This window comes from Puma concolor, chromosome A2, assembly GCF_028749965.1.
Source record: "Puma concolor isolate L17-30 chromosome A2, mPumCon1.1.hap2, whole genome shotgun sequence".
NCBI classification, from domain to species: Eukaryota; Metazoa; Chordata; class Mammalia; order Carnivora; family Felidae; genus Puma; species Puma concolor.
Window position 1 is genome coordinate 90,854,047 of NC_141668.1, and position 24,765 is coordinate 90,878,811.

The window sequence follows — 24,765 nt, forward strand, 5'->3', positions numbered from 1 at the left end:
TAAGTTTATTTATTTTGAGAGAGAGAGAGAGAGCATGAGCAGGGGAAGGGCAGAGAGAAGGAGAGAAACCCAAGTAGGCTCATCAGTGTGGGGCTCGATCCCACAAACTGTGAGACCATGACCTGAGCTGAAACCTGGAGTTGGATGCTTCACTGACTGAGCCACCCGGGTGCCCTGTCTGCACAGGCTTCTTGCATGCTTTGAACTGCACTTAAGGTCTCTGGTCCAACACACAACAGATCACTCTCACACGTTCCAGCCCACGTGATGCCCTTCCCTAGAATCAAACCGTTTTTTTTTTTTTAAAATTAACTACTCTGATATTTCCAACAGTATGTTTTACTAAAACGATGGCCACTCATGTGTCGACAGAACGTCTGTTCAGCAGTGTGGGACGGTGCACTCCTGCCTGCACTGTTTCTGCTACATCACCTGACAAGCACTGGGACACTTCCTGGGGACAAGTTGCACTCCATCCCGGTTGCTATCACAAAATACAACCAAAATGAGTGGCTTATAAATAAGAATGAATTTATTCCCCACAGTCGTGGAGGCTGGCAGTCTGAGATCCGGCTGCCAGCAGGGCTGGGTCCCAACGAGGGCCCCCTTCCGGGTCACAGACCCTCTGCATGGGGTAAGGGAGTGGTCTGGGATCTGTTCTGTAAGGGCACTAATCCCAACCAGGAGGGCTCTACCCTCACGGCCTTATGTTCTCTCCAAAGGCCCCCACCTCCTAATACTAACACTTTTAGGGGTTAGGATTCCCACACATGAATTTGGGGGGGCCGGGGGACACACACACCTCAGACCCTAACAGGACAGAAGCAGGGGCAGAATGCACAGAGGTGCTTACTTCTAGTGGGGCACATCTTCATACACTGGTGAAGAGGATTTTTGTGAAAGACATTTGGTGGCTAATGTCCACACCCAGAGGAGTTAACCTGCTGGTTATCAAACTGTAACAGGATGAGAACAGTAACTACCTTCCTTTGCCAAAACATCCAGCTCGCGTGGAAAATTCCCAGCTAAGGAATGACTGTTCAGACTAGTAACAATCATTTTACCCAGAGTTGTACATTAAGAAAAGGTCACTTAGCTGCGCTTGGTGTTTAGCTTTAACACACAGACCCCATGCTCTTCCTCACAGGCATCAGGGTGAAGATGTGGCCTGGGTCTCCCGCAGGAGGACAAAGAGCAGGGTAGGGTGCTGCTCACTCCCTCTCAATCGTTGGCTATTTTCCAAGGGGATGCAAGCAAATTAACAACAGCTTCTGATTTTGCTTTTCTCTTTGTCAGTTCTGGCATGCAGGCACTTAAAAAATGTTAACGGATACATTTAAGATCTCCTTACTTCCAAACTGTATATCCACACACATTCCTTAGGGGGGGCATGCCAAAACCCATCTTTTATGTAACAAATCATTCCTCTCATCCTGGGGGACATGGTAAAATCTATTTTCATGACACACCCTCATTCATCAAAATATTATTTCTGTGACTTCTGTAAAAGCCCTAAATCCCTTCTGATCTCCACTTATTATAAATAAACAATGATCAGGAAAGGACTTGGGTCCCAATTCCCAATCACTTGCCTAGTCAAAAATTCTCCCTCATATCCAAATGAAGGGGAAAGGACCCTAGTTACCACAGTAACACTGAATCACAATGCGTCTGGTCTGTCTTTACTAAGGAGGCCAAATGTATTTCGACCCTGGTCACCTTCCAACAAGCTCCCTGGCGGAGCCCGTGCATGCAGGCCCTAAAGCGCATGTGCAGGGGCGCCTGGGTGGCGCAGTCGGTTAAGCATCCGACTTCAGCCAGGTCACGATCTCGCGGTCCGTGAGTTCGAGCCCCGCGTCGGGCTCTGGGCTGATGGCTCGGAGCCTGGAGCCTGTTTCCGATTCTGTGTCTCCCTCTCTCTCTGCCCCTCCCCCGTTCATGCTCTGTCTCTCTCTCTGTCCCAAAAATAAATAAAACGTTGAAAAAAAAAAATTTTTTAAAGCGCATATGCAGTAATAATGGGACGCTGCGGCAGCACAGTCCCAGGTAAGCACTCCGTACCCCCGTCGGGGAGCAGGCAGTGGTCACGCACAGACTCCGAGTGGCCCCAGGAGCAGGGCTGCTGACAGGAAGGCTGACAGGAACGCCGCCTTCCGGCCTGAAGGGCTACGCGCAGGGAGCTCTGAGCAGAGCCACCTGCTATGCGACATCAGTTCACCAGCATCGCTGGTCAGCCCACCCCTCCTCCCCCCCCCCCCCCCCCCCGCCCCGCTCAAAGACAGCACCTGCCGATGGGGTGAGGAGGGGCTTCGGGGCTGGTACCCAGCAGGTGCCATCCCTGGGAGCCACGCCCAACTGGCGCCAAGAGCCTCAGAGCACTGCCTCTGGGAACGAACCTGATCCCAGGCCACTGGACAAGCAGGACTTCACCTCCTCAGCATTCGGGTCCCCTCCTGCAGTGTGTGTCCCTCTTCCTCCCCGCTGTGCATAGATAGTAAGCGGTTCCCAACCCACAGACGCTGCGCCGGGAAAACTGCAGAGCCCAGGCCTTCTGAGAAGCTCCTCGCTGCAGAGGAAAAACTCCGTGTGGCTTTACTGGCTGTTGGTCCTCTGTGCCTGATGCGGTAACCTGTCCGTCGGCCTGTGGCGGATTCTCTGTTTGGCTGACAGAGCAGGTGCTGAGTAAGGTCCAGCGCCCTCCAGTGCCCGTCCCCTCCCTAGAGCATCAGCAGGTCAGCCATGTCCCCTACTTCATGACAGACTAGGCTGCTAGCTCTTGGCCACCCTCCCCTCCAAGCCTCCACCTGACAGTGGTGATGGCTGCGGCTGGGGGGTTCACTGCAAGTCCAGCCAAGTCCTCCCAGGGGCCAGGCCGTCTCTCACAGGCTGTGAAAACACTCTGAAATGTGGAAGAAGGGCTCTGCCTTGATTAAAACAGAGTTCCTCAAGTCACGCTGAATCCCAAGCCACAGTAATCCAGAGCCTTCCCTTGCTTCAGCCCTTCAACCATTTTTAAGAAGTTTCCTACGGAAACTTAGCCCGCTCTCTCAGCAATACTGCCGTCTAGAAGTCCGTCGTGTTTAGAGCAGTTCCTTTCCTGTTTACAACTCTGCCTCAGCAAACGTGACATGAGCTACTAGGGTGCCACGTGCTGCGTAGGAAATGGAAGGTGCAGAGATGACATGACAGGACGTGCCCAGCCTCACACCATGCTGTCACAGAACAGAACTCAGTAGCAAAGCCATTCTATTAGCCTCAAGCCTACTTGGGCCCATGTGTGAGGGGAACCATAACCTTGCTCATGAGACCCAGACTCAAAGTCCAGGTGGGTCTTCAGAACCAAAATCGACACAGGTTGTCTGAAGAGCAGTTTTTCCTGACCATCTTTTTTCCCTGTGATAAGCCTCTAAAAGGTAGTAAGAAAATAACTGCATCTAGCTACACATTTCAGAGGTTGCCCATGGGGTGGTCCTAGGAAAGCCGGGAGCAGTGGTCGCTGTGCTCAGAGTAAGTGGAACAGGAAACTGCTGGCTTCGGCACAGCACGTTCTCGAGTCTTGCGCATTTAACGGGGATGCGTAATTTAAAGGAGGGAACAAGGACTGGGTGGCTGGACATCACCAAAGGGTATAATAAGGATTTATGACTCTAGAAGAATACCTTATCTCATAGGAAAATAAAAAGTCAAAGCCAGTTCTCCAAATCTGACTAAAGCAGAAAGCGATAGAGCATGTTGGACTTTCAGAAATTTCTAGAAACTCCACATCCTACTCAAACCAACTTTAAAATTCTTTATTAAAGGGGGTGCAACTGCTCCCTCTCACTGCCAAAAAAAATTCAAGCTGGAAAAACATAATTAAGAGGTCCAACATGCTCACACAAAACAATATGGCGCCGGGAAGGGGTTCTTTAAAAATAAATTCCTGGCGCCTTTTTACTAAAGTAAATCAGCTATTAACACAATGTGAATAGTGCAGGGGAGAAGAGAACGTCATTTCTCAGAGCAGGGGGCACAGGGTCTCAGCAGCCCGCGCCCACGTCATAAGGAGCTCAGACACACCCAGCAGGACACAGAGGGACGCTCACAAAGTCCTGTCCCCAGGCTGCCTCTACTCCACGGCAAAAACATTCAGGCTCCACGAACAACATGAGAAATGGAAAGAGAAGTCTAGCTGGTTTCTAAAAACCACTTAAACTCCTTTTCACAAATCTGTGAATACACAGACTGGGCTTAGATTAGGAGAGGAGAGGGCGGGGAGGAGACCGAGGGTTCCGGGAAGTGGTACTCTTACAAAATCCGTACTCCACAGATGGGAGATGGTTCAAGCTTATTTCTCGAGAGCTTTCTTCAGCAGAATCCCCCAGCTGTAACAAGGTCCAGGTCTTTCTCCACTGCCCAAACGTGAATGCACAATTTCTCCTTTTGGGAGAGGATTATGCTGAAAATTAGTGTTGCATAAATACCGTTACCTTTTCTGGTGAAAAACTCCTTGGAATATTTTCCCAACATAGCGTATTTTCGAGGGACTTTCCCCAGCAGTTCAATGATCAATGCTATGTGATCTGCATTGGGAAACATTGCCAGCAAAACAGAAACACACGACAGTTTAATCAGTACACTGCATGCAGACACTGCTACCGCCCGCGCAGACAGAAACAGAGCGCGACCTGTATGATCCAAGCACAGGCTCTGCCGGTGCCGCCGGATGCACAGGGGGACCGTGGCAAGGTCAAGTGCAGTCTTCCCTGTCAACTTTTAAATCAGCACAGGAATTTCGCTAGGTTGCCTTTCGAATTTAGGAGAAATGTCTGCCATCATTCGCGCTACAATCAGTAGTGCTATCCCGTTTCTGTCTGCATCGTGGCGCTTTTCAAAAAGAAGAGGTACTACCTCTGCGATTGAAGAATTCCCGAGAATATTTTCCAGATAGAGCAAAGTGCCTTGGGATACTGCCTAGCAGCTCTATGATGTGGGCTATGTGGTCTATGGAGGAGAGAAAAACAGGACATGGGAATGGGAGGGGCAAAGGGAAGGATGGGATAAAAGAAGAGGGAAAAAAATTGAAATTAGTAAAAAATCAGAAATAGATTCAAATCAACAATGTCTGCAGCACATCCATGCAGAGGCTTCTGGGGCTGGCAGGCCTCAGGCACCATCTGGAACATCGGACGGTGACTGATGCCAGCTCACCCCTGGCCACCCCAGCACTGTAAGCAAATAAGCATGGAGATGGTCAGCTTTACAGATGGAATTCAGGCCAGAATTCCCAGGTTTTCAACTCCGCTCCCCGACAGGACAGTGAAATGGGCAGATCGGTGGACAAAAGGACCACAGAGAAGCCTCGGGGGTCGCACAGCCTGTCCTTCCCTGGCTGCTGAGCGCCAGGCCGAGGCCAGCAGGAAGGAGAGGTGGCCCCAGGCCAAGGGCAGAGCTGCCTGTCCACTGTGCCTGAGGGGGCTTCAAGCTCAGGGGAAAGCATCTCGACTGGGCGTTTGAAAACCAAAACACAGCTCTATTTCGGTAGGGAAACACAATACTCTCCAGAAGCTAAGGCCTCTCAGGAGGCCCAGCCTGAGGTATTTGGCAGGCGGCAATACTCACCTTCATCCCTGGAATAGTCTTCCCCAGAATGCGGTTCAAACAAATAATCTCCCGTTGCCAGCTCAAATGCCTAGGACACAACAGATGACATGCTAAGCACTTCAAAGACACTGGCCCCCGAGGCAGCAACTTTCTCTCCTTATACAAGAGACCCACGTTTTCCGAGGACCTGATCAAACCCAAGAGCCTTCTAAAAGAGCTCAACACCAACTTTTTTCTTTCAACTCTGAACTTCCTAAAAGTTCAAAGAAGCTTCAGAAACTTTCCTATATTCCCTTTACTGGAGGACGTAAAGGCTGTGTCCTCTCCTCATTTTGTGAGAAGCACAGCGACAAGCAGCTGTGTGCAGGCCCGGGGGGAGGGGAACGTGCTCCAGCTCTGGACGGTGGGACAGGGACTCAGGCCTGCCCTCCCCCACGCAGGCTCATCGGGTCCCGGGAAAGCGGGCACTGCCGCTCTCTTGAAGCAAAGACCCTCGTGCCTTGGTAACCAGGAGCTATTTTCAGCATCTCATCAATTCTGCCACTTCTGACTCAAGCAAAGGAAAACCTCGAGCCAAACAGAAGGCTCTGAGCCCTGGGCCAGGAGGAGCCAGGTGAGGAGGGCAAGGAGGGCCGGCCTGCCTCTAGGGCTACCACTACCCCCAGCATGCCCTTTGTTTCCATTTCTGCCACACACTCTTCTCCCCTTGTTCTAAAAAAAAAAAAAAAAAGAACAAAAAAAAGCTCAGGACCACGGGTTTAATTTGCTAATGTTATAGAAAGATGGCAACTGCTATTGCTCTGCTGATGGAATACCACGTTTAAAAAATTTTTTTTGTTGTTTTTTAAAGGAAAAGGCTAAATCCTATTTTTGGTTTTTCTATACTTACTTCTATTTTGTATTGGATCTTGTGGTTCTGAAAGGTGCTCAGGGGCCTAGACCTCTGTCACAGATGCCTGCGGATCAGGGCCCTCCTCACTCCCACCCCTGATGAACCATCACCGCATCCACCCATTTCCTCTTTCTGTTCATGACCAGAGTGGGTCAGGAGGGGGTCTCCTAGCACTGTCTTTAACAAACCGAAGGTGGACGCACTCAGGCCAGGACCACATCTCTTCACCATTTTTTTGGTTTGTTTGTTTGTTTATTTAAAGAAAGGAGGGCAGTGGGGTGACAAGATGGTTGTCAGCAGCCCCATGACAGCATCGGTGCATGAACTCAGGATCCCGCAGGACACGGACATGCCCATCCCAGCCCGTCCCAGCACCGAGTAAGCTGGTCACGCAGGCGCTGCAGGGCCAGGGAAAGTCCTTACCGGGGGCCTCTCCTCTCCACACAACCCCACATCTGGCCACAAATCCAAGGGGAAAATTGAACAGCCAGAAGGGTCTTCCCCGCCCAGGACACAACTAAGCAGCCTACAAGCCATGAGGAAAGGGTGAAACCCTAATGGAGAAGAAGCCACTGCGAATGCTCCGTGGAGAGGGCCACGGCTGCTCCTTAACCCTCCCCTGAGAACTCTCTCTCCTCACACATTTTCAAACACATTTCAATCAGGTTGAATTTATTTCTTACAGCCTAACACTAAGGTAGGTCAACTGAGTGTTCTTTGAAAGACGACTGTTTCGATTAGCACCCACGTGTTTCCAATGAAACACTCAAGTCAAAGAAGCCTACAAAGAAATGGTTTAAAAGAGAAAAGGAAGATGTGAGGGAAGATGGGGGCTCACGTGTGTGTCATCTGGTCCCAGTTCTCTGGGGAGTGACAAGACTTCCTTAACAGGAAGGCCACATGTGACAGAGCTGATGCAGAAATTCCGATGGAAATGTGGGCCCTCATGCTTCACGACCTGCCTTCACGCCGGTTAAAGATTACCGCCTTCAACTCCGTAGGTTACTCCTGATATAATCTCTATTGTTACTGTTTTCATGCTTGGGAATCTTGGATTCCTTCGTCTGTACTTGACCAGACCCCCTTGGGAGACGTTCCCCTGGAGCAAACTCTGTTCTCAGGTCCTGGGGAGACCAGACACCTCTTTCTTGAAATGCCCTCCCCCCCACACCAAGTACCCGATTCTGAATAAATAAGGTCACCTATTCTTTCTGTGATGGGACCAGTGCTGAACAAGTGAACTTTGCCAGTCTGCCTTTTCTTATTTCTAGGGCACTGACTATGGCTCACCGCGGAGCCTGTAGACGTTACCTGCTCTGGGCCTGTGACACACAAGTGCATAGCAATCGATGCCTCGGCCCACGCAGAATTTTTAGATCACATACACTTATGTTGGGAGGGGCCCCAAGACTCAAGAAAAGGAAAAGAGGTTCAACGGGACACATATCTCAGTTTCTCTGCCTCATTCTGGTGCTCTCCTCCGGCTCTAAGAGCCCTCCTCCATGATGAGAGCAAAGACACCAGCTGACACGCAGGAGCTCGCGACCCCAGTAGGGCCTCTGCAAGTCTTCATGCCATTTATGCCATCAAAGGACTCCAGGCCTCACCACCAAGAACAACTAGAGCTTTAGTATACACTGGAATTATGAATTTAATATAATATTATGTTTCTAAACTTCGACAAAAGGACAGGAGTGGAGAAACACCGCCTCATGTTTACCAGGTTGTCTGAGAAGAACAGAAGGGGACCTCTCAGCCTTGGCCTTCAGGGATGGGAGGTGGGGGTGGGGAATGATGGCTTGCCCCCCATCCAGAACAATCACGCTTCCAACATCTGCCTCATTAAAACAACAACAACCCGTAAGCGGCCTTTGAGGCACCGAGGGAGCTTATGCTTCGTCTGAGGGGAGCAGGAGGCAGGAGAAAGGAGATGGACTCTAGCACTGTTCACAGCAGCAGGAGTGGCCAGGGTGTGAAGACTGTGTGGAGGGGCGAGTCCTAATCTAATGGAAGGCAAGACAGACAACCTGGTATAAAATCGCACTGAGCTCCACCATTATTCTCCTGCCTCTGTGATCTTGTCCTATTTTTCCGGTTATATCACCAAAATTTAACACCCCAAATTAGAAGCACAGGATTTCAGAGTTGAAAGAGCTCTTGGAGTCTAATTCAGGGCCCCTCCTGTGTTGCTGGGGACAAGTAAGGCCTGACCTCACCACATCCTGGAATGGAACATTTCTCCCCCGAAGCTCCAATTTTTGAAAGTGCTCCCTTCCTACTGACCTAACCTCTGCTTCCCACCGCGTCCGGGCCCTCCGCCCCCTCCTGCCCTCTGGACCTCACTCCTCTCTGCACAGCAGCCTCCAAATTCAAAGCAACCATCACATGCCCACCAATCTTTTTAACTGTTCTTTTCCATGTCTCACACAGCAAAGACTGAAGTTTTTGATACTCACTGAAAAACTTAATTTTAAAAATTATCTGGTATTATTTGTCAGAGCAACGTGGGACCAGAAAGGCACGATGTTTCCAATCTGTTTGGCCACATCTGTTGCCTCAGATCTTGATAATTTTACACAAACAACTACTATTTTTCCATATTGTCCAGCACCATGCTTCTTGCTGTAGCACCAGGGGGCATATGATACAGCAAACTCAGAAGAATTGTTAATCTTTGAATAACAGACAATTACATATATTGCCTGTTGCTCTTTTTAGTGAGAAGAAAAGTGCCAAGCTTTACACATACAGTCTTTCATTTTAAATATATCAGAGAATTTGGGGGGGGGGGATGGAATAAGAAAAACATGAAATAGCACCCCCTTTTCCATATACACACACACACACACACACACACCCTTCCAGCACGGGACCACAAAGCACAACCCACTTAGAGGAAGGTGCTGAACTGGCTAGGAAATAGGGCCAAGAAAGAGAAACTGAAATCGGCTTATGGAAGAGGGCCCACCGGTGCTCATCAATTCACAGGTCGGCAGCAAGTGAGAAAATGATGCGCTGGTGAGGGCCGGGGGAGGGTCTAGACACAAGTAAACCCGCGATGCAGCCCAAACCAGTATGATACACAGCGGGGAGAGGCGTCCTGAGACCCCGAGAGAAAACATCTCCGTCTTCTCTATGGGAACAGACTCCATCAAAGGGACGATGGGCGGCTACTGGTGTCTCAGAAATCAGTGGACAGCCCACAGCAACAAGCCAGAATATTCTCTAGATTTGGCCTTATATATAAAGGAGGAGAGATTAAACACTGGTGTGTGGGGAAATCCTTTTCCTTGTCAGTAAGGATAGAAGGTCTGTCAGAGGTCACTGAGAAGGGCTCCCGCCTTTCGACCTCAGACAATCTTTCCTGAAGACACTGCTGTCTCATCCTCCTCCACGGCACGAGGGAAGGGTACAGCCCGCAATCTTTCAGAAACCAGACAGAATTACTTGAAGCCATTTTGCCACCACAGAGGAGGCTGTGATTCCTGGGGGTGGTGGGCTGAAGAGGGCCTTGAGTAGAGGTCGTCTGTCACAAGACCAAAGCAGGCTAAACCCTAGAACACGTCTGAGAAGAATTCTTCCAACTCTCAAGGCGCTCAAGACAGCAACCTTGCCCTCACTCATCCCACAGCAGACGTACTCCGCAGTCGGGAAAACTCAGACCACATGTACTGGTGAGACTGTCCCATGATAAGCGCTGCGGGATGGGCCTTTACATTGAAGGAAATGGCCAAGGCCGTTCTTACCATGCATGCTGTGCTCCAAATGTCAGCAGGTGTGCTGTAACCTGCCCCTATTAAAACCTCTATGGATCTATACTGACGCGTCTGGATGTCTTCTGTGAAGTGTTTATGCTGGAAGGGAACAACACTGTATTAGTACAGAGGAAAACAGACATGCAAAAAGAAAAAAAAAAAAGCGTCTTCTAATCCATGATCATGACCAAAACGCTCTAGAAAGAAAACTTTACTTACCACCCAACAAGCATTTCCCAGGTCGGCAATTTTAACTCTAATTTTATCTGCGTTCCGTGGATCCAGGGGGTTCACCAACAAGTCGGCCGCCCGGGTTTTTGCTGGCATGAGCAAAGAGCGAGACAGTTAGTACTTGGGAGGGGTGGCTTGCGTCTGTGCACACAGTGTCTGCCGGGCACAGTCTCCTTTTCTTTTTTTTTTTTTTTTTTTTAAATTTTTTTTTTTTCAACGTTTATTTATTTTTGGGACAGAGAGAGACAGAGCATGAACGGGGGAGGGGCAGAGAGAGGGAGACACAGAATCGGAAACAGGCTCCAGGCTCTGAGCCATCAGCCCAGAGCCTGACGCGGGGCTCGAACTCACGGACCGCGAGATCGTGACCTGGCTGAAGTCGGACGCTTAACCGACTGCACCACCCAGGCGCCCCCACAGTCTCCTTTTCTAGGGAAGTGATGGGAGGATCATTTAGGCCTGGAGCCCTGCAAGTTGAACTCAAGAGAATTTGAAATTCTTGGTCTCCATCCCCGGAAGATATTTCACAAGAGAGAGCACACTGGGCTGCCCAGAGACCTCACCGGCTCCGCCTTGCCCTTTCTCCTTATATTGCTGATTCCGCCACCTCTAGGATGACCCTACTCTGCTCCCTTCTGCAACTTTCCAGCTGCTCCTCATTGCATCAGAGCCCATAGAGAACCACATCTATCTTGGTGCGTTACTACATGAAACACTAAAGTAGAGACAACATGTTCCCAGATGGCCAATCCCTTTCTAGGTGACACACACTTCACCTGGTAGCCACATCTCCTACCTCTCCTGCTTGGGCTGAGCACAGAGACCTCAAAGGTTAGATGATGGCTGGTTAACAAATACAGATTACAGGCCAGGACTAATCAGTTTGGATTTAGCTTTGGACAAGTAACGCTCCACAACAAAGGTCTCCTGAGGCCACCTGGGCCACAGGGCAAACCACTGAGGTCCCTCCCAAACTTACCAAATACTCAGGCCACTCTTAAGCCCAGTGACCCCAAAAGAATCTCAACAGTGGACACAGGGCTAGACTTCTCAGGGTTCCTGGGGCCAGAAGAGCTTTATGGACAAGCCTACATCATGCCCATATTGGGCAGGGTTAACCAGGGGGCAAGTGACAAAGAAAACTAACTTGGAGAGGCCCAGACAGGAAATCCTGAAGTGACTGAGCATCTTCCTCAAACCTTAAAATGACTTATAAGCTCCAATTTCTGGAAGGGATGAGATGTAACCATGGTTCTTACTAATGGAGAAGTAATTCTGAGATGGTATTTACAGACTAAACAGAAAAGTCCACTCAATGCAGAACATCAAATACCCTTTCATCTGCTCAGAGCTGGGCACTGCTAAAACAAACCAAACCTCCTTTTGGGTACACCCACACCGTGGAGCCACAGTGCTCAGGGGGCTCTGATTTCTGGGCATCCCTCCCAGGAGCGGGGGCACCTACAGAACTCCCCAGGAGGGGCCAGAGGATGCAGAGAGAGCTCTGGCCAACATCTTAGCCCCAAGCCCCACTCCTCTGGCTTGTGGGTTAATGTGGGTGGGCCAGCCTCACATGTCCCCTTTTGCCATCTGCCCTATGACCACATTCCTCTTTTTAAGGATGCCGATCCACTGTGGACTTTGCCAAAGGCAGTCTGAGCTGGCAGAACAAACACAGGAACTCGGAAACGACGAGAAGGAAAGAAGCACAGAGACCCACACGAGGAGGCAAACTGGATACAGTGATTGAAGGATGGGAAGAAACAGAGCTTCAGGAGAAACAAAAACACTGACCCAGTGGACAGACAGGCAGCACCAGAAACGGCCAGATGAATCCCTCACGTCACTCAATCAAGGAGACTCAGCAGGCAAGAAAATGGAATTCGAGGTTTACAGAACCGGATTCAAGTGGACGTTTCAATACCAACAAAGTTGTGAGACTCTGGAAAGTGACCTAACTCCATGAGGCTCAGTGCTCAAGAAAGAAGCGGAAGGGGCCATGCCACACCCCCCTCCAAACTGACCAGCCAACCCAGTGGCCTGGGAGAGCGGGGGCTCCACCGGTGCTGGGACCAGCCAGACTACACTCCCCGCCCCAGGCTGGGGCTGCCTCTGGCCAGAATCAAAGCTCTACCAGCAGAGAGCAGGCAGAGGGGGAGGGGAGGCCAAACACTTGAGATCAAAGGTCTAAGGAAGAAGAGGGTGAGCCTCCAGTTCTGACTGACTGAGAGTAAGCGGTGCCCAGTGCCTGAGGGTGCGAGTGTAGGGAGGCATCTGGAAGTGCCACCAGTGTCCTAAAGACATTCCCCGGGAGCTGAAGCCAGAGGAGATCTGGCCTGAAAAGACGCATCATCACACATGTTTAATACGGTTTCTTTGTATTTAACACCCCTCATTTTTGATCACTAAACAAAGTCTCTTTGGTGACAGGCTGTTACCCTCCTGGTTCAGGTCTGTAAACGGTGACCCCGCTCACAGTGCATCCCAAATGATACCAGGGTGTTCATCTCAGAACTTGAACTGTACAGGAACACAAACGAGGTAAAAGACAATCTACTTGGTATATCCGACTTCCTTTACTCAGTGTGATAATCACCTGACCGCAACCCTCAAAACAGCCCATTTCAACAAGAGGCACTTGCCAGGGACTAACACCAACTCTGCTTTGCCTGGGACTCAAATCATCTCGGCTCGCTGAGTCATTATTATGGTCACCTCTCACAGCTCTTCCTAATGCTCTGCTCTTCCAACGAGGGAATGAAAAGTGGGGATGTGTCACTTCACGAAGGACAGGGCTCTCAGCTCGTCTCCGGTGGCCCGCGGTCCGAGCGACACTACTCATTCCATGTGAAGCTATCCTAGAAACTAGTAAGATAGCTGCGGGTGGTGCCTCCAAGGGACGAGACCGCCATCATCACTTACGTGCAAGGCACTGTGCTAGGCTCGTGCAGACTCTCTATGGTTTGAGGCGTCCCTCCAATAAACACACGAATACCTTCTCTGCACCCAGAGGTTCAACACCAGGCCCCGGGAGATCTAATACCTGAGCCTGGCCCGTTCATTCACTGAGTATTTACAGAGTCCCTTCTGTGTGCTGTCTCGGCACTGGGACCAGCATGAACAAGGCATGCAGGGTCCCCCCTCCACAGCCCAAGTTAGGAAACTCATGCACTGGGGGGGGCGGTGGGGAGATGGGGAATATGGATAATAAAGTAAAAATGAGGGAGTCACACACCATGTCAGGTGGCTCTAAATGCAAAGAAGAAAAACAAAGCAAAGAAAGGAGGTGGACAATGATGAGGGTGTTCAGGGGAGGTCTTTTCTCAGAAGGTGACTCTGAGGAGAGGCCTGAACTAAGGGAGGCGTGGAGAGAGAGGGGCCCTCAACAGAGGAGACAGCAAGTGCAAATGCAAAGTGCAAAGAGGGAGAAACAAACTTGCGCTTTTGAGAAACTTAAGGAAGAAGCCAGCAAGGAGGTACAGAATCAGCAAGGTGGGGGGGGGGGGGGGCGGGGAGACAAGGCCAGAGAGAGCTGCCAGGAAATGGCCTGCAGAGAGCTTGCAGGCTTTAGAGTGACGCCCCGCACTGTTATTCTGAGTGGAAATGCACTGCAGGTCCTTCTGGAGGGAAAGGGAGGGAAGAGGACAGGGTGTGCCCTAAGGAGGACAGGCTAGGCAGCAAGAGTCACAGCGAGGGCAGCGTGGGGCCCATATTACAGCAGCTGGCACAAGGTCTGGCAGTGATCTGGGTCCCCACCAAGTGGCAGTGAGTACCTTGCAGGTAAAGCCAGCAAGACCAGATGGGATGGGCCAAGATACATGCTATGGCTCCAAAGCTAATAATCCCAGAGGAATCCCGCCTCCTCAGCCTTTAGTGGCTCCCCAGTCACTCCAGGGAATAGTCTGCATCCTTCAGCCTGGAGGGTGAGTTCTTCTGGCCTGACTTTTCCTTCTGCTACTTCCTAATGTGTGTGCCCTGGTCTAACGACAAGGATCTACACCAGCTCTGAACATGGCTCGTTTCTCTTGCCTTGTGTTCACGCAGTGGTAGATGGCCAACTACGAGCCTCTGGGCCCCACTCCTTCCACGCAGGAAATGAACCCCTCCCGTCCAGGAGGCGGCCCACCGTTACCAAACGACCAAGCTAGAAACCAAAACTGAGTGCCTCCAAACAAATGAGTGGGTAAGGAGATCCTGACCCTGCTGCGTACCTAGAATTTCACAATACTGAAAAGGTCTGCTTGGTGAGAGACTTGGGTCAAAGTGAAAAAGAGACCTGCTATTTCTCCCCAATGCGAGATGTTCGTACAAGAGAACTGGTGCTGGGACTGAATACAGTTTTGATGGTGAATGGAGACAGGTGGCACAAAGGTAAGAGGAGAAGGAAAAATACCCAGATTATCACTGATTTGATTGCTTGTTACTCAATAAATGTTTATCACAGCACTGAGTTACATGCAAAGGATACAAGGATAAAAGCACACAGCGCTCCCAATGATTTTACATCATGGCGAGGAAAAGATGATGGAAACAGTGAGCATGCAGTTAAGTAAAGCATGACCGGTAGGTAAAGGGGGGAAGGGAACAGGACCGCGTGGGAAGCGATGCAGGGTTAGCGTTTGTACCAGCCGGCAAAAGAATAAAAGTTGGCCGAGAGAATGGGCAGTGTAGAAAGGGAAAGAGACACTCCCAGCAGGAAGAAAGGCAGACGCAAAGGTACAGAAGTAAGAGCGAACATGCCATTTACACACAGAAGCTCTTCGTCAGGTCTTGAAAATAAACCGGGAAGTAGCTACGCTATACTTAACGACTGCAAAACCTTTTCATGGTTTACTCCTTCAATAAAAAGTGTCTGAACGTTCATCTCAGTAGACACCTATTCATCAGTGGCACATATCTCTGTTCCTACATTACATACATGACAAAAGGTAAACAAAAACTAATAACAGAAACTCCCGGAAGACATGGTTGACTCCAGCCTGGGGCAGGGAAGGTATGAACTCGGGACGTGGTTCCAGAAAGAGAGGAAGCAGCAAAGAGCAATGGGATTGTGATAAAAGGACAGAAGAGACCATTCGAAGAGGCTCATGTGGACCAAACTGAGGACAATTCCAGCATCAGGAAACAAGAAGCTGTGAATGATTACAAGACATAACCCAAAGCGGTAATTAAGAGCAAAGGAACCCATGAATGCACGATGTGAAGGCACGTGTGAGAGACTGTGGGGCAGGCGGCGTGCCAGGGAGGAGCACCAAAGCCCGCCTTCTGGAAGCATCTTCTCTATCTGGCCGCTCCGGAGTTCTCTATCCATTTATAATAAACCAGTGATCCTGCCAGAAAAAGAGTTTCCTGTGTTCTGTGAGCTGCTGGAACAAATTAACTGAACCTGAGGAGGGGGTCGTGGGAACCTCGGATTCATGGCTGATGGGTCAGAAGCACAGGTGACAATGTGGACTTGCCACTGGTGTATGAAGGGGGGCGGGGGTGTCTGGTGGGATTGAGCCCTTAACCTGTAGGATCTGGTTCTGTCTCCATAGAGTGTCAGAAATGAGTTAAATCGCAGGACACCCAGCTGGTGTCAGAGAAGCTTTTGGGGCAGGGAAAACCCCCTACACACACATTTGGTCACCAAAGGTGTCAGAAGTAGCGTGAAGGAGACAGACACAGGTGAGTTTTCCCTATGCGAACCTACCTTCCATGTGAAGGTATCTTATAAGCACCTTCAAAGAGTCCTTGATCGGGGTAAAAGTAAAAAGGAACAGAGTATGTTTACCCAAGTAAGATAAAGAAAGCACAAAATAGAACCCACATCCTTAAGGTGATTAGTTAGAGCTACTTGAGGGGATTCTGAGAGCTACTTGCAGGGCTGGGTCATCAATGGACTCATCGTGTGTTAAACACTCTTGCCAGCAGAGGGAGCAGAGGAGGATTCTGAGCTGCTCTTCCGCAGGCTAGAATGGAAACCATGAGTGATGCCCCGGGTTTGCTTACTGGAGTCCCTGAGCAGGTCACAGGCAGAGACAGGCTGTGGGGCACTCACTCTCAAAATACTTGATATAAGTCATCACATAAAATTCCATGCCACTTGCTTTAAATTGGCTTTGACATTTCAAGAGCTGAGTCCTACAACCAGAAACAACTATCAGAATAAAATCAGAGACTTCTTCCTTAACACAGACTAAGAGGAGGTATGTGTTTTCCTTGAATAGAAACAAGACAAAACAAAAACCAAAAGTAAGACTGTCAGATGGAAGTACAAATATTAAACTATATATTCTGTAAAAGCCACAGGTGTAAGCTGCTGGATATGGAAGGTTTCTACAAATGCAGATGTCACTAACTAAACACAGAAAGAATGAGAAAAGCTCAGAAATGGAATCTGATAGTCAGAGAGCCAGAGAAAGCCCTGCTGGGACAGAAGACAATTTAAATCACATTACTTATTCAGGAGGACAAAAGGAATAAAGCGACAATGGGGAATTCATACATACATGACATGCCCACCTCTGGCCCATTCCCTTCACAGCATTTGTCAAGGCTCGGATACTCGGGCCACTGAAAGGACACACTTGGTGGGGAGGGACACTTACTTTTTGGCAAATCTCCAGTGCTGGAGGCTGAAACCGTCCGGCTTCTGTCATGGGATGGACTGCTTTCCTCAGGCTCGGTAAGCGGGGATCCCTCGGAAAGTGCAGAACCACAAGCCACAGGTTCTAGAGGCCCAGAGAACAAGGATGTGGAAAACTCTGGAAACTGTGACTCGGGAATTTTATGTCGTCCATTTGGCAATTCACCATTGAATTGTTCATAGGAGCTGCTATATGTGTAATCACTTTCTGCATTTGGCTCATCAAGGTTATATTCCTCAGGATTGGGACAATCTTCTTCATCGTCATCTTCATCATCCAGCTGCTGCTCCAGTAAGAACGGGCCATTCTCAATATGGCCGTTGGTTCTGGGGGACTCTATCCATGCAGGGTCTGTGCTCGTCAGTTCTGGTTCCACATCATCTCCATCTTTCTCAGTGTTTTCTTTCTCAGTGTCTTCTTTCTCTTCCTGGTCCTCAGCCTCACCTTAAAAAGTTGATGGGTTGAGAATCAGAACATGTTACTCTTCTCAACACAGTGGCACTAGGTACATATTTCCTCCAACAAGAGACTATTTTGAATGTGTTTAGGTTTTTGTTCCCCCGTTGAGTAAGCTCTACACCCACCGTGGGGCTCAAACTTGTGACCCTGAGGATCAAGAGTCGCATGCTCTGGGCACCTGGGTGGCTCAGTTGGTTGAGCGTCTGACTTGAGCTCAGGTCATGATCTCACGGTTCATGAGTTCAAGCCCCACGTCAGGCTCTGTGCTAACAGCTCAGAGCCTGGGGCCTGCTTTGGATTCTGTGTCTCCCTCTCTCTGCCCCTTCCCCACTCACATTCCGTCTTTCTCTGAAAAATAGATAAAACATTAAAAGAAAAAAAAAAAGAGTCACATGCTCTGCCGACCCAGCCAGCCAGGCACCCCTGAATGTGCTTAATTTACATACTACACAGCAAAACACCTCTTGGCTCTCAAGGTAAAATCTTAGGTTTTCTCAATCTTATTTTTCATTTAGTAAATAACTGGCTTACTCTTATTAGAAGAAGTTAGATTTGGGGGCGGGAAAAGGGACTATTTCCACTTCTACCCTCACTTCTACAATCTTTAGAAAATGTGGGTACATTACTGTTAGGGTAAAAGTTAATTACAAAATAAAGAACATTCATTAGCATGCTCGAGATGTGGTGTCAGGTAGACATTTTCCATTTTTAAAAAAGTGTTTTGAAATACTAACGTATTTCTGGCATTCATTTTACAAATGAAGTGGCAGACAGATTCCCGTGTTCCCCAATCCTCACATATGAAGCAGTGACACCAAGCCCACCAGGGTGGGGACCTGGTGGGTGCCCACTAATGAAGTGCCAGGACCCCATGCAGACTGACCCTTGTCATTCACAGGCTCGCCCTCGGCTGCGTCCTCTAAGCCAGCAGTTTTGAGCTTCCCCTCTGGGCGGTACTCCTCGTCTTGTTCATTGGAAGGTACAGCGGATGAGATGTTTTCTTCTATGATTTTCCTTTCCGCTTCTCGCTCTAATTCTTCTATTTCCTGCAGGCGCTTTTCCAGCAACTCAGCCTGCCTTTTCTGCTTCTTTTTCAGTTTTTTCTTTTTGTTCTTAGATATTTTTCCTATCTACAACATGTTAAGAAAACACCACAGGTCAGTTTGCTTCTTTTTAAAGCACTACACAAGAGTGCAAGTGTGAGTGGCGTGGCAAGCCCCAACCAATCCTGTTTTCCAGGCCTGAGTTATTTATTACAACCAAATATGCCCACAGAGGAGATCGATCTCGTGTGTAGGATCGCAGTAAAACTGGAAAAAAGAAACCAGCGCTGCCTACCATCATGGAAGGGGACTGCCAGCAGGCCCTGACCTCAGAGGACACGGCTCCAATCCAGGAAGGCTGTTTCATTTAAACGCTGAGCACAGAAGAATACGCTGAGGTACTCTGGCCTTTCGACAAGTAGCACCCCTTCCAAGTTTTACTGGCTGCTGCCCGTATACAAGCTAACAACATCCCCTGTCCTTCCGGTCTCGCCCAACTCTCAGCCATGAAAGAAGACCTTGCCAAAACAAGTGGGTTTCAGTCACTGTTGGTCAACAGCTCTGTTTGTGTTTGGGTCTCACACACGGAGCTGTTGTTATCAACAGCCGAGATGGCAGAAACTGTCAAAAACGAGCGTACGAAGTAAAGGGAAAAAAAGAAAAAGCCACAGTTTCAGTCTGCCTGCGATCAGGGCCACATGACTTGGAAAGTGCTGGCAACGACAGCCTCCAGTCTCTCCACGGAGTCAATAATCGAAACAAGCTGCTCGAGCCACAGGAGGGCTGCAGGCAGGGACCGGGCCGTGCAGCGAGCCAGGTGGCATCATCACTATAGTTCCCGCCTGCACTGGGACTTCCATTCCCAAGTGAGGGCTCCTGGCAGCGCATTTCCTTTCAAGTGCTTCTGGTTCGTAAAGTGCTTTCAAGACTTGCACATGACTCATCAACTCAAGACATATACACTCTATCCTCTACTGGAACTAAGCGGGTTTAGGGACAATGGGGTAAGACTGAATTCCAAGCACCTCGTTTCATTTGAATGGACCACAAAATACACAGTACTCTTTTATACATAACTACCAGCTGGAAAACACATTAGAGTACAAGCTTCAGAAAAACAGGGATCTTGGAGGCAAATCAGAAGTAATGTTAAGTGTTTCTGTAATAATCACACTTCAAGCCTGATCTCGACCGCGTCACCCCTTTCACCAGACTCTGCCAACGGACCCCAGAAAGTGCTCAGGGAAAATAAAGATCAAACGTGGAAGGGCTCTAACTATCCCAACTCTAAAAAATCCCTTCGACTTGTCAAAGCGGTACGTCTCTAACTATCCCAACTCTAAAAAATCCCTTCGACTTGTCAAAGCGGTACGTCTCTAACTATCCCAACTCTAAAAAATCCCTTCGACTTGTCAAAGCGGTACGTCTCATCTATTCAAGGATACACAGCATTTGTGAACATGCCCGCCCTTTACATTAACACGTATTAAACACCTACAGTTGAGAAGGGAACAAAGAAAGGTACGATCCGATTCTCAAACAACCTTAAATGAAAAAATCGTTGCAAAAAGCAGCAGAAACTAATGTTACAACTTGAAAAGCTCAATAAGGAACAGCTGCTTTTAACAAGAAGGTGAGTAGAAGTGTGTGTGGAATAAAGTACTTACAGGTTTTTGCTGTGGAGCCGTACTCACTAAAACAAAATGAAACAAAATGAATGTTTAGAGGAAAACAGACATATATCTTTAGGTAGGTTATATGAATTGTAAAACGAAAAGTAATTATTGTCTTTTAATTGCTATCCAGCTGGAAAACTGTTTAACCTCAGTGCTTCTTAATCATACAGATCTAAAGGAAGTTTTTCCAACTCAAATGAATGACTGGCTCTTAAAAGGCACAGCAGTCATTGTTCATATGGAGCCATTTTTCTTATTTGTCTAAAATTAAATACCCATTTATTTAAAATCCAAAGCACTGATACGAAAATGGAGAAGAGTTCACAAATGTCACACCATCATCTAAATTTGTTCTACAGACAATGAAATGAACAATTTAGATAAGAGGATGTACATCTGTGTTTGACAACTATTTGGCAAGTGTATACAGCTGAAATAAATCAAAAACTGCAGCAAGTATTCCAGAAATCGCATGACCAGCCTCTGCGAGCAGCCACAGCTTGACAGACTATGGTTCTATGATCTCAAAAAACAGTAAAAAACAAGAGTAGGAGGTGGTGCATCTCCCAGAGCCCCGGGAGCTGCAGGACTTTAGCCCCTCAGCCAGCACGCTTGCCTGACAACACACTAGGGCGCAGACAATGTGCAGACATGGTCAAAGTAGTCAACACTTTGCTGCAGCCACTATACCCTGTAAAAACCCGATGTGAAACTCTACAGACCAATAAAGACATTTGGTCTTCTCCCACCCTAGGGTCTTTTGTAACGCACTCCAAAGCTACCAGCTGGACTCAGGTTGATGTAGACTAACTGGAGACTGGGAAGCGTTCTAACAAACCTGAAACTAGAAAAAAAATCTGATGACTACAGGCCGGCTACAAGTAACCCGTTACTATATACGCCTCTGCAGAGAAGCCTGCAGCGTAAGAAAACGTTCAAGCATAGGTGAAGCAGCATGTAAGATTTCATATGATCTTTTAAGGGAAGACGAAGTTAGGTGTATGACAGCATAATAACTGGGGCACCTTCCTTTTCAAGAAAAAGGTCTCATCATTTCTAGCAATCAGGCTCTTATGAAAGTCCCTAATGTACGTGCTTGACTCAACTACCTTCAGTGTGCAACTCTGCAGGCTCTCAGTGCCTGCAAACAAAATGAAACAAAGCTGCTTCAGCTCCCTCACCTGCAGACCCCGAAGGAGGAGGAGCACCTGCTTTCTGCCACTCGGTGGCCTCAGCTGCCATTCTTCGCACATATGCATCATCCACACACATCAGGATGTTCTCCGGCTTTATGTCCGTATGAATGATCTTGCACTTACTGTGTAGATAATCTAACCCCTGAAGGACCTGGTCAGAGTAAAATCAAGAGAAGAGATGGGTTATTAATACCTTTCAACATTACTATTTAACAGTAACGTTCAACATTTCCTTGTAAATTATGTAACATAATCACAAGGCACAAAGGGTATTTAGTAAAAATCTCCCTCCTGCTCCCCCAAAGGAGCCCAGAGCCCTCCCATAAGCAACCAACGTGTATCATTCTGGAGGTAAATTTATGCTCATGGAAGCAAATGCATCTATAAATATACTTTTGTATAACAACTTTACTGAGATGTAATTTACATACAATTCACCCTTTTAGGTGGACAATTCAATGGTTTGCAGATGTGCAACCATCACCACATGTTAATTAGAACATTTTTATCACGGAAAAAAGAAACACCATACCCACTGGCACTCATTCTCCATGTCTTCCAGCTCCTCCAGCCTTAGGCAACCACTAGTCTACTTTCTATCGCCATACATTTGCTGGTTCTGGACATTTTACATAAATGGAATCATACAAAATGGTCTTGTGTAACTGCATCATGTTTTGAGAGTCCATCCGTGTGTAGCATGTATTAAGTACTTCCTTTAATTGCCAAATAATGTTCTGCTGGTTATGCTATCCTTTGTTTAGCCATTCACCTGATGGATATTTGGGTTGTCTCCACTTTTTGGCTATTATAAATAATATTGCTATGAACATTCAGGCATGAGTTTCTGTGTGGACACATTTTCATTTTTCTTGGATATATACCTGGGAGTGCAATTGTTAGGTTATATGGTGACTCTTCTGACAAACTGCTTGCTGTTTTATTCAGTGGTCACACCATTTCACATTCCCACTAGCAGTGTATAAGGGTTCCAACTCCCTTGTCATGGCCTACACTTTGCTGTCTTTTTAATTTTAGTCACCCTGCTGGGTATAAAGTGTATATCTCACTGATAGGCACTTCCATGATGTCTAATGATGTGTATACATTTTTAATATTGCAAAAAAAGAGGATTAAATAGCCTCAGTATCCACTAAAACTGCTGAAACAAAGTATCAACAAAAACAAGCCCCACAAAACTTAAAGTGCAGTGACCTAAATACAAAGCCAGTTTTTCTCAAATTATTTCCAGAGAGGAATTCTTTCAATTCTTTCCATAAGCAAAAATATTTTTTTAAAATATCCCCATTGTGTTCCTATACATTAGAAATTCTACCACTCAATAAATATTAGCATTTAATAAATACCATACACTTAAAAATTTTTTTTTCAACATTTATTGAGAGACAGAGAGAGACAAAGCACAAGCAGGGGATGGGCAGAGAGAGAGGGAGACAAAGAATCCAAAGCAGGCTCCAGGTTCTGAGCTGTCAGCATAGAGCCCAACACAGGGCTTGAACCCACAAACCGTGAGATCATGACCTGAGCTGAAATCAGACACAACCAGAGCCACCCAGGAGCCCCAATGTCATCATACACTTTAAATCATTTAGGGTATTTGTTCACAACAGAAGTGGGGAAAAAGACGAGAAGATACATGGTATTATCCAATTCTAGTAAGTTCTCAGCAAGAGTCCAATGCTTCTACTGTATCTGGCTAAACAACCTTAACAGATGACAGTATTAGGATATGAGGGGACAGAGGTTTCAAAAGGAAAATGAAAAAAGGAAGACCCATCTCTTAAACAGGATGAAAATCCCTATACTCATCGAAAGTAACTTTCCCTAGGAAGGATTCTTACATGACTTCGCTGACCAAGCGTCAGTCAAATTCCTGGAATAGGTCATGTACCTGGTTTGAAGTGTCTGACAACAGCAATAAAGAAAGCCCCCTGTCTCCAAGGGGCTTACAGTCAGAGGGCTTACTGTCTCATGCCTGAAGGGAGAGGGACCAGCCAAGAAGAAACCAAGATGAACCATGGCTACAGCAAACAAAGTTTAATGAGCTCTTGACAAGTGCCTAGTAAGTACCCAAACAGTAAACCAGATAAAACTAGAGTAAGAGAAGGAAAGACACTTGTCTTACCTTAAAAATAATATTTAATGTTTGCAATTATACTGTAATTAGAACATTTAAATGATGTTTGAAATATCAAAGGACCAGTAAGAAAGACTCTTTAAAAAGAGTCTTTCCATAAAGAATAAGGTTATAATCCAGACAGGAGCACAATCCAATGGGCCTATATGCTCTTCACCGACATCCATGCATCTTCTTTGTTCAAACTGAAATAATACAGGGAATTTTAATATCTGAATAATGAGAGATTCTGAGAAGTATAAGAAATTAATGGACAGGAACAGTGATGATTTCTAACCTATGGAGGGCAAACGGACAAGATTTTTTGAGAAAATTTAAACAGTTTAAAATTATCCCAACTGAAACTGCATTTCCATTATCAAATATAAACTCCAAGTAAAAATGTCCCCATCTCTCCACCTCCATTCCATGCTCAAGGCTCTCCTATTTCTCCACCTGAGCTCCTTCACGGAGATCAGGCTGTTTCACTGTGTGGGAGGCCACACAAGTAAGAGTTAACGCGATCTGGTATTCAAATGTGTTCCTAGGGGTTGCCAGTGACCAGGAAGCACTTGAGATGAACAAAGTGTTCCCAGCAAGAACTTAAGGTACCAGATTTTTTAAATATCTGCAGTTACACTCCATTAGGTTATCCTTCCTTAAGAAACTGAGCTTATAATGTCTGACAATGAACACAGTGAAAGACTTGACTCCTAGGACAAATTAAGATAATGCAAATCTTCAAGAAAATAATTAAGGGACACAGTAAGTATGGTGTTAAAACATGACCTTGGGATTCACACCAGTCCTACACTGCTGCCAGATCATTCTCTCACTGGACAAAGTACTTAACCAGAACATTCTCTCACTGGGCAAAGTACTGTCTGAGCTTCCACTTCCATATTCATAAAAGGGGGGGGAGGTGTGTGTATATATCTACTAAATAGAAACATGGTAGGAATTAGAAATAACCTATGGAAAACCTACAAAAAAACAAGGTTTAGCTCATAGGAAGCTCCAAATAAAGGACAGAACTGAACTAAGTCACAACACTTGTACTGGTATTGACTAAGTAACTATAACTTCGTTAAGTCACTTAATAAACTTCTCTGGGTCTCACTTCTCCCACTCGGAACGTGAATGGGCTATACCTGATACGTTCTG

General features: G+C 47.4%; 1 protein-coding gene across 15 annotated transcripts in view; it reads right to left on the reverse strand.

Annotated features, from left to right (window-relative positions):
- SRPK2 (SRSF protein kinase 2) overlaps positions 1-24,765 on the reverse strand; it is a 260,630-nt gene that overhangs the window by 7,597 nt on the left and 228,268 nt on the right. For 8 of the 15 annotated variants that reach the window (XM_086696896.1, XM_086696900.1, XM_086696888.1 and 5 more), the window contains 9 exons: positions 21,450-21,615; positions 20,260-20,285; positions 18,433-18,679; positions 17,052-17,534; positions 10,450-10,550; positions 10,222-10,329; positions 5,602-5,671; positions 4,891-4,983; positions 4,470-4,562 (listed from right to left, as the gene is read on the reverse strand). In XM_086696896.1, the coding sequence (XP_086553022.1) occupies positions 4,470-4,562; positions 4,891-4,983; positions 5,602-5,671; positions 10,222-10,329; positions 10,450-10,550; positions 17,052-17,534; positions 18,433-18,679; positions 20,260-20,285; positions 21,450-21,615 (1,387 nt within the window). Of the gene's footprint in view, positions 1-2,283; positions 2,664-4,469; positions 4,563-4,890; positions 4,984-5,601; positions 5,672-10,221; positions 10,330-10,449; positions 10,551-17,051; positions 17,535-18,432; positions 18,680-20,259; positions 20,286-21,449; positions 21,616-24,765 lie in introns of those variants that run through there. The other 7 variants (XM_086696891.1, XM_086696898.1, XM_086696902.1 and 4 more) reach the window with 4 other exon arrangements.